General features: G+C 49.9%; 1 protein-coding gene across 10 annotated transcripts in view; it reads right to left on the bottom strand.

Annotated features, from left to right (window-relative positions):
* Positions 1 to 293: 293 nt before the first annotated feature.
* SLC2A11 (solute carrier family 2 member 11) overlaps positions 294 to 10,117 on the bottom strand; it is a 29,614-nt gene continuing 19,790 nt past the window's right edge. For 3 of the 10 annotated variants that reach the window (XM_074321607.2, XM_074321606.2, XM_019757716.3), the window contains 8 exons: positions 6,432 to 6,561; positions 5,713 to 5,861; positions 2,803 to 2,990; positions 2,572 to 2,682; positions 2,063 to 2,164; positions 1,910 to 1,985; positions 1,549 to 1,676; positions 997 to 1,332 (listed from right to left, as the gene is read on the bottom strand). In XM_074321607.2, coding sequence (XP_074177708.2) covers positions 1,132 to 1,332; positions 1,549 to 1,676; positions 1,910 to 1,985; positions 2,063 to 2,164; positions 2,572 to 2,682; positions 2,803 to 2,990; positions 5,713 to 5,861; positions 6,432 to 6,561 — 1,085 coding nt within the window. In that variant the 3' untranslated portion in view covers positions 997 to 1,131. Of the gene's footprint in view, positions 1,333 to 1,548; positions 1,677 to 1,909; positions 1,986 to 2,062; positions 2,165 to 2,571; positions 2,683 to 2,802; positions 2,991 to 5,712; positions 5,862 to 6,431; positions 6,562 to 8,588; positions 8,726 to 10,117 lie in introns of all 10 variants that reach the window. The other 7 variants (XM_074321603.2, XM_074321602.2, XM_019757712.3 and 4 more) reach the window with 6 other exon arrangements.

The raw sequence follows: 10,117 nt of genomic DNA, 5'->3' as shown, positions 1-10,117 counted from the left end.
ACGAATAGCCATACTGAGCAGATGAAAAGATGAGTGAGTCATCAGGGAAATAACCACAATTAAACCACCATGAGACACCCTTACGCGCTCACTAGGACTGAATTAAAAAGACTGACAGGACCAGTGCTGATGAGGACTTAGAGCATCTGGAATTCTCAAATATTGCTAGTGGGAATGTCAAACAGTGCAATCACTATAGAAAACAGTTTCTTCTACAGCTAAACATACTTTCATTATTAAACTCAGCAATTCATTTACCCAGAAGAAATAAAAACATATGTCTACACCACAACCTGTGTAGCAATGTTCACAGCAGTTTTATTCATGATGGCTAAGAATGAGAAATAGCCCAAATGTCCAACAGGTAAGTGGATAAACAAATTATGGTATATCTATACAATGAAATACTATTTGGCAACACAAAGGAATATATACCAATATGAATCTCAAAAAATGTGTCTGGAGCAAAGCCAGACACAAATGCATACATATAGTATGGAATTATGTCAAATTCTAAAGAAGGCAAATCTGACCTAAGTGACAGAAAGCAGGTTGGGGTCGCTTGGGGTAGGGGGTGGAGTGGGTTATTGATTGCCAAGGGGCATGAGGGAGATTTTGGGGTGATCTGAATGAATGTTCTACCTTGTTTGTGGTGGTTTGGTGGTTTCACGGGTGGATAAATCTGTCAAAACTCATCAAATGTATACTTAATATGGATATATTTACTGTATGTAAATTATACCTCAATAAAGTTGATTTTTTAAAAATCAATTCCTCAGAAAATCCTTTTCTGACCATGCCCATTTCAAAATAGGTCAGCCCCCTTCCCCCCACCATATACACTCTTCACAACCTATATTTTTCTTCCACTGCATTTCCCCAAGTTTGTAGCTATGTTTTTATTGGTTTCCTGTTAGTTGACTGCCTCTAGATGGGGAGAACCAGGAGGTCCCGTATCCCCTCTGTCTGGCTCACCACGATGGCTAAGCACCTGGCACCATATCTACATACAGCAGGTGCTCATTTAATAAGTACTTACTCATTAAACAAAAAAATACAGGAGCTAGCGAATGGAGAGGAAGCAAAGAGAAGAGCAGCAGCTGGATCTGGGCCCCAGCCACACCTGTGGAACTACAGCTCTGTGGACCTGATGACCTCTGGGCCCCTCCACGTGGGGCTCTGGCTCTGCCCGGGGAAATTGAGTCTGTGCAATTCCTCAGAGATCTCCAGGAAGGTCTTGCCTTTGGTCTCAGGGAGGAAGAAACCAGTGTAGATGGCCCCACAGACACAGACGCCGAGGAAAGGCACATAGAGGAAGTGGGACAATCCCTCCTGAGGATGAAAGATACCCTGAGACCTGGTGTAGTCCCATTCAGCCCCCAGACATAAGGCCCCAAAACAGGTCATGATGAGGGACTTGTCCCTCTTTGCTTAAATAAGCCCCACCCCCTTCAGTCTCAGTCTCCTTGGATGGAGGCCTCCCACTGGAATTTCATGCTGACAGGGACAAAACCTAAGGCAGCCCCCCCAGGGGGAGGGCAGGCCTACCATGAGGAAGGGGAACCCCAGCCCGACCAGGAAGAGCATGGTCCACATGATTGCCCCGCAGACCATGTAGGCAGCAGGCCGGGCCTTCTGGTCAAACAGCTCCGTGGCCAGGATCCCTGTCACTCCGGCTGGAAGGAGGGGAAGGGACAAGGGACTGCCAGCGAGGGCCCCCTGCCCTGCCCTTCCCCCACCTTGCCCCAGATGTGGGAGTGGGGGCCCCTTGGTGTTCTTCCAGAAGCCCTAGTACAGGTGGGGGTGGGGGCACGCAGGTGACATTGCATTCACATCTACCCATCCTTTCCCCAGATGTCCATGTTCCTTCAGCAAGTCCCAAAGCCCAGAGCCCCCTGGGGCCACTCACCAGGGCCAATGCCAAAGCTGAGGATGAAGGCAAAGATGCAGGACATAGCCAGGTAGGGCATCCATGGGAAGGAGCTCTGCAGCAAAAGGTGGGAGTGAGGGGGAGATCAGCGAGCAGCCAGCCACCCACCCCGCACCCTGCCCAGCTACGTACCTGCAGGCACAGGGCCACTGTGAAGACACTCCCCCAGCAGGTCATCAGGCAATATCCCCCCATGAGCAGCACCCGCCGACCCACTCTCTCAATGACCACACACTGCAAGGGAAAGGGGCCCTCAGTGACTGGCCTGGGCACCTAGGCCATGGTCCCTTTGGTTTGGGGGTGGGCAGTGGGGAGGGGCCTCATGAGAAAGCTGGTCGTGGGGCAGGGAACAGTTTATCGCTTCAGGAGATTAAAATAAGATGCATAATTTCTCAGAGGTCACTCAACTTCAGTTTCCTCACCTCAAAATAGTGGTTGAGTGCCCAGCAAACAGTAGGTGCTCAATAAATGCTCACTATTTGCCGCATTTTAACAGAGTGACCTGGAGTGGGAAATGGCTTAAGGCAGGGGACCAAAGTCCTCAGGTGTCAGCACCCCCCCACCCCCCCCACCCCGCCACCTCCCCCACCCCCGCACCCCACACCCCCCTGCTGGGCTGGGGGAGGAGCCGCCAGACTCACACTGATGAACGCTGTGAGCAGCTCACAGCAGCCAGTCCCAACGATGGCGTACTGGACCTTCTCCTGGGGAACTCCTGCCTCCTGGAACACGGAGGAGGCGTAGGCATATATCTGGGAAGGTGGGCGCAGGGTCAGTGCTGGGGCACTGATTCCTGCAACCTCAGGTGGCTCCCAGGGGCCTGCAGCACGCAGCCCCCACACCCAGGGCGTGAGGAGGGGCAGCGCCCTTACCGAGTCGTTCCCGCAGAGCTCCATGGCACTGCTCAGCACCACGAGGCTAATCACCTGCCTCCGCAGGGCGCCATCCTGGAACAGCTCCCATGGGCGCCGAGCGCGCCCGCCCTGGCAGGCGGCGCGCTCCTCCTCCAGCTCAGCTAGTTCCACCATCACCTCTGTGGTGCCCCGCAGCCGCTGCAGGGCTGGAGCAGAAGAGGAGGTGCTGAACTCTCCTTCCCACAGCTCCTCTTTGGTTCCCCACAGTGAGCTTCCCACCCCAACTCTCTTGTCTTTCTGGGCCTCCATGGCCAGACGGGGTGATCTTCCTGGCCCTGTCATTTCACAGCATCATGGACCAGAAAGGGCTTTAGAAACTCGGGGTTATGCGGACCATCCGACAGGACACAGCAAGTGTGGTAAATTGTCATCCTCCTCCCCAATTCTTCACCCCTGCCTGTATCCATGCCCTTTGCTATGTGATTTCCAAGTTGCTTCCACTGAAGGGGCAAGTATGCATCCCTTGGTGCGGAGTTCTCCCACGTGACTTGCTCGGACCAATAAGATGAGTCTGTAGGGAGGGCAGGCCACCCATTCCAGCACAGACCTTATTTGTCCTTGCTCATTTATGTTTGCTCTTCTGCCATCATCATTAAAACTTACTGGGCTAGCCCACTGGTGCCAGGAGGAGCAGAGATGACCCAGCTGGTACCATCCTAGATCTGCCAATGCCCAACGGACTTGCATGAGTGACCAACAGGAGCAGAGCCACCAGCCTACATCAGCCAACCCCAGAGAATTCACGGAGGCTTGAGCTAAGCAGTTGCTTCTTTTGTTGGCCATTGAGATGCTGTGATTGTTAGGCAGCGATAGAAAACTGATCAATAAACTGGTACCAGGAGTGGGGGCGACTGTCACTGAGACCTATCATCCACGGCATTTTTTCCAAACCCAGGCCGAGAGCGGTGAGGAGGCTGGAAAAATGACAGGCCGTGTCTGTAGAGCAGTGGCGTGGAAGAAAGAAAACAGATCATGAACTTCTGGACTTGGGCAGAGATCTCCGAGTGTTGAAACATGAACTGGCTGCTTTTAGCTGAGTATTCTAAGTTTACTATAAAAAGGACATGAAAAAGACCTTCAGAGGGAACAAAATTTAATTAAATTTAACTTTTTCCAAACTTGCTAAGTTAGTTTAATAAAAAAAAAAAAAACAAAAAAAACACCTGTTTCTCATCTTTAGCCTCTCCAGATAGCAGAGTCCCAAATTAAGTTACAGTCTGAGAACAAAGATTAAACCCAGAGCCTACCAGGGAACTGTAGACTCAGGGTAAATAACAAATCAGCGTGTGGCTTAAGGGCTTAAGGTAGTGCCTCATAGACCCTCATGGCTGGAAAAACAGGCATTATAAGAACTTAAGGGTGTTGGTCCACAGCAGCCTGACATGCCCCCAAATCCCAGTAATTAGGTCTCAGAAGAGAAGCGTATCTCAAAAAGAACTGTGGATGTGGCTTTTTGCCATATAAATCACATACATAGAAAATTCACACCATTTTTGAGAAAACTGTATTGACAAAAGTTCTCCCAGCCTGGATAAAAGGAGACAGTTTGAAATGTAAAGACTCCTGTGCCCCAACTTTCTATAGGTACATTTCCAATACGCAATTCAGAAGATGTCAAGCAAGCCAATGGAAAAGGAAGGACATCTTAGAGGTCAGAAGCAAGAACCTGGGGAGCCCCCCCTCCTTCCCAGGGAGACAAGGAACGTTCCAGGGCTTCATCAAGGAACATTCCCCACCCCCAAGGCAGGGGAATCTGGCAATGTTTTCCTAGGGGTATTTCAGCATTGCTATAGACCAGTGACTGCTTTCTGCTTCCTTGCTTCCTCTTCTTTGAAATGAGGGTAAGTTTTGGTTACGCTGCCCTACTTTTACCATTGAGTATGGGAAGGGCAGATGACTTGTTTTTAGCTCCTAGGTGTCCAGATCAAAAGCAGGCACATATAGACTTGACGTGATCTTAAGATCCTGGACTTCAAGCCTGGTGCCATGATTGGATGAAACTTTGGGGGGGGGGGGTCCCAAATGGCACTGAGCATGATTTACACAGCCAGGGGAGGGACATGAATAATAATTGTGGTCATGATGGCACTCTGAGAAGAGTACATTAGTGGGCCCTGTCTTCACCCTCCCTAAATCTACGTCCCTTGCCATGTGAGAGGATATGCCATCGATTTTCCCATCCTGTAACTTTGGGTCCAGTAACACGACTCTCTTGGGTCAATGGGATATTAAGAGACATGAGGGACCAGAGGTTTGAAATGTTCTTATACAATTGGATTTGCTTTCTTGTGCTTCTGTCATCACTGTAAGAAGAACATTCCTGGGCTAGTTTCTTGGTACCAAGAGTGAGAGCAGAGGCATGTGCAGCAGAGCTCAACTGCTCCAGCTCAGACCAGCCTGGACTGGCCATCCCCCAGCTGACCCTGACACCATGAATCAGCCCAGCTAAAACCAGCAGTCACACAGCCAGCCCACCAAGTAAATGAGTAGAAGATACAGTAAATGATTGCTGTTTTAAGCCAGACATCTTGGGATTGTTCCTTGGGTATCATTACTGTGGTCATAGCTAATGGCTCAGCACCCAGTTGGCACTGGCCTGTGAGCTCTTCTTACACAGTGTTTCATCCTGCATGTGCGTGGGGGGCTCTTTCTCTGTGCCACCCTGGGGGTTCCTGGATGGCAGGGACTAGGTCTGCCCCATCCCACTGCCCTGGCACTCAGGACAGCCCCTTGAAGGGATCTATGGATGGCACAAAGAGAGGGAGAACTTTTCCAATAAGTAAAACGTGAGAAATGAGAACCCACATGCTCTGGGCAGATATGCCCTTTGGTCAAGGATGGTCTAGGGACCTGAGGTCAGAGACTCACCTGCCAGGCAGGTCGCACTGTCTCCACGGTCAATGAGGAGGTAGCGTGGGCTCTCGGGGAGCAGGGGCAGGGAAGCGAGCTGGAGTACCCCGGGCACCAGGCAGCTGGCCAGCAGCAGAGGCCAGGCCTGTGGGCCACCCAGGAGCTCCCTGGGGAGGCAGAGGAGAGATTGGGCCAGAAGCCTCCTTGTCTGCCCCCTATCCTCCTGGCCCCCACCCCCCTGCCCCTTATCCCCTACCCATAACCCCTGCCTTGTGCCTGACTGCTGTCCTGAGGGCAGAGGGTCTGTGAGGGCATTGCTCTGTGCCTCTTCCTAACCAGCTCTGGGTCTGGACACCAAGATCCCTCCCACCAGGTAGGGACCCAAGATAGGGCAGGGCTGTAGCCCCACCTCATCCCTAGCAAGTCCTCTTCCCAGGGCTCCAGGCTCTGCTCTCTCCTCTCCTTTCTGGGTGACCAGGACATGCTCCCCTTTAAAAGCCCAGACCTTCACCCTCTTTTCTGTGAAGACCTGCGTTCTGCTCCCTGTTTTGGAGAAGATGAAGTGTGACTGACTGATACCAGTTTTGTGTATTGACAGGATGGAAGGGGCAGGTTTCAATGCCTTAATATAAATAAGTAATGCCTTAATCTACTTGATGGGTAGGGGAGAAATGTAAGCAAAAAAGAGTTTTTACTGTACCCCTCAAGTCACTCAGTGCACATGGGGGGGTGATTACCTGAGTCCGACCACCTGACCCATCACAATCCCCAGGGCGGTGAAGATGGCTGAGGACATGGCCACAGCCCCTCGTTGCTCCTTGGGTGCGCTCTCCCCCAGGTACATGGGCTGGATGTTCATGCTGACACCTGGATGTGCGCACAGCAGAAACAGTCAGCCCTCAGGCTGGACCCCCTGCAATGCCCAGGCCTGCCACCCCTGCCTCCTTGGCACCACATCTAATGGATCCTGGCACTCAGTGCTGCTCCCTCACACCATGTGCGTGGAGGGGTCCCTCCCCACCTGCTATAGGGCCAGCAGGACTCCAGGCCCACCCCCAGGACTTCTGAGACAGAAGTCTTTCTCAGATTAGCTCCTATCCTGTTCCCTCACCACAGTCCCACCGTGGTCATCAAATCTTTCTAGACCTTGTCACTGGGATGAGTGTGAAGGGCTCTGAGGAAATGAATGGGCAGTGAGAGAAGGGCAAGACGGCATCTGGATGCCCACCAGCTGTCCCAGCTCTCACATCAATGCTTTCATTGACCACTACTGCTGTAGGTTCTCCCTTCATCCCGACTTCCCCAGGGAGGCACCTGGCACCCAGGCAGCCAGTGGGGAAACAGAACTGGACAGCATCCCCACTGCCCACCCCAGATGGTGACAGCTGGCAAAAGCCAGGTGGCCACAGTATTTGGGCATCACCTACCTGGGAATACCACAGGGAGTGCTACTCCACCCCCTACCTGACCAGGGATCAGGAAACAGCTCTTATCAAAGTCCTGCCTCTCTAAGCACTGGGTGAAGGAAGGCGGGAAGAAGGTGCGTGCACTGATTGCCAAAAAGTCTCAGAGGTACCCCTGCTCTTCCTACCGTGTTTCCCTGAAAATAAGACCTAGCTGGACCTTCAGCTCTAATGCATCTTTTGGAGCAAAAATTAATATAGGACCTGGTCTTATTTTAATATAATATAAGACCAGGTCTTTACAATATAATATAATATAATATAATACAATATAATATAATATAACATAACAAAACATAACATAACATAACATAACATAACATAACATAACATAACATAACATAACATAACATAACATAACATAACATAATACCGGGTTTTATATTAATTTTTGCTCCAAAAGACGCATGAGAGCTGATGGTCCAGCTAGGTCTTATTTTCAGGGAAACACGTATAAACATGTAGGGAAGCATCTTTCTGTGCTGGGTCCTCGGGGCACAAAGACAAAGTCTGACCTGGTTCTTATCCCTGGAGTGTAAGCTGTTCTTAGTGACTCACTTCTTACAAGTAGACTGGCAAACAATGGTGCATGACTTCTGAGATTAGGACATAAAAAACATGGGACTTCCTCCTTGTGCACACATACCTGTGCTCTTTCTCTCTCTCTAATCACTTACTCTGGAGGAGGAAACCAGCCGGCATGTCATGAAAGAGACCCACAGGCTGAGGAACTGAGGCCTCCTGCTAACAGCACATGAAGCGCCATCTTGGAAGCAGTTCCTCCTGCCTCTGCCTGACAGTTTGATCACAGCCCCATGAGAGACCCCGAGCCAGAACCTCCCAGCTAAGACACTGCCAGGTCCTGACCCACCGAAACTGTGAAATAATAAATGTTGGTGGTTTTAAGCTACTAAGTTTTTGCATACTTTGTTTCACAGGAATAGATAATATAGACATCGATGCCTGGCTGTATAAACAGCCAGGGAGTCAAGAGGAAGTTTGTTGATGTGAGCCCCTAAAAGCTCAGATGGAGTTGCTCAAAATTCTGTTCTCTCACATGACAAGCCCCAGAAACTGAGGAGTCCTTAAGGCTATTCTGACTGTAGGGAACATCAGAGAACTCATCCTAGATGCCTTTACACCTTGGCTGCCAGGAAGTTCATGGCTTAGAGTGTGGCTCAAACACTGGACCTCTGTTGTGGTTGTGCAGGTTTGGGGATGTTTGTCCTCACATCCCTGTACAACTATTGCGTTTTTCTGCATCCACTTTAAATGTCTTGTTATACGAGTCTTTTAAGATAAACCATATTTAATCATTTTGCCAAAAAAAAGTAGGCATGAGTAAAAATTAAATCAATGGATAAAGAGAATGAATGAAGGGAACAAAGGGAAGAAGTGAATGAGTGAGACATCCTGCCCCCGCACTGATACCCGCACTGATACCCGCACTGATGCCCATGAGCAGCCGTCCCAGCATGATCATCTCGAAGGAGCCTGCTCTGCGGCTGAAGCCAAACAGGGTTGCTGCGGCCACCACAAAGATGTTGTTCACCAGGAGGGACTTCTTCCTTGGGGGAAGTGGGACAAGCAAGAGGGCTCAGTTCAGTAAGAGGGACTATCCCTGGGGACCCCTCTTTGCAACTCCAGCCAGCCCTGATCAGCCCTGTGTGCGTGACCTGTATCAAGGAGTCTAAGCGACATGAATGGCCATGACCACTAGCCATTGTACATGGGTTCACTCAAGGAATGCCCTGAGGGACATACTCCCACTCCCCTCTCCCAACATACCCCAAGTCACTCTCATTTCTGCCTGTACCACAGCTTGAAATGACAGAACTTATATTCTATGGCTTTATCCCTGAAGATTAAGCACTATTCTCCTCAAACGCATATAAAATGAAGGGCCTAATATCTGATTTCTCAGATGCAATAAAACCCTAGGGAGGAAGAACAGGGACTTTCCAAGTGAGGGAAGGGATGCATGGAAATCCAAGTACAGTCCCCTCACATTTTCCTCCATGTATTACAGTCACTTCTCAGAACCTTCAGGATGGCTGGATGGCCCCTCCTAGTTCAGTGGGACAGACTGCAAACCAGGAAGGGGGCAATGGAAATGTCAGCTGTTCCACCATAATGCGCATTGGCTCTGGGCTCCGGATATTGAGTTCAGAAGTGTTGTCATGCAGGTCACTCAGCGAGCCCTCTGTAGACCACACAGCTCACTGCACTGACAGGGAAACGGAAGCCCAGAGGAGGCCAGTGCTCTGCCCAAAGTCAACAGCATATTAGTGGTAGAATATGAGCCAAAGCTTAGATCTCCTGTGTCTAGAGAACAGAGAATGGCAGTAGATTATAACAAACTGGATCCAACAGTAACTCCACTTGTAACTAATATACCACATATGGCTTCCTCATTGGTATAAATTAATAAAGTACTTTGATTGTGGCTATTTATCCGGTGAATGCATTTTGCTACATGTCAATACACAGACACCAGAAACGCTTAGTTCTCACCTGGCAGGGACAGTATTACACCTTTACTGACCTACCTAGAGGATATAGCAGCTCTCCAGCTCTGGATCACAATCTATTCCACAGGGCATCCTGCTGGCCCCACTACTTTGATAACATGATATTGGAAGGATATGGAGAAGAGGAAGAAGCAAACACACTAGATATCTTGATAAGGTACAAGAATGGCAAAGAATGGAAGCTTAAAAATGCGGGAGCTGCCACATTAACGAAGTTCCTGTGGTCCAATGGACTAAGATATGTCAGCATATTTCCTCCAAAGTGCGTGACAAATTGCTGCCCTTCCTCTAAGAAGGATGGCATGTCTCAGAGGGCTTCTTTTCATTTTGGAAGCTGCATGTACCACATTGGGTGTCATGATTGGACACGTTTTCAGGGTAATTTGAAAACCTGGCAGCTTTGAGTGGAGCTGAGCAAGGGGAGTATTC

The sequence above is a fragment of the Rhinolophus sinicus genome, chromosome 9 (assembly GCF_057876585.1).
Source record: "Rhinolophus sinicus isolate RSI-liver-muscle chromosome 9, RSI-T2T, whole genome shotgun sequence".
Classification (NCBI taxonomy): Eukaryota; Metazoa; Chordata; class Mammalia; order Chiroptera; family Rhinolophidae; genus Rhinolophus; species Rhinolophus sinicus.
This window is presented reverse-complemented; position numbering and strand designations above follow the sequence as displayed.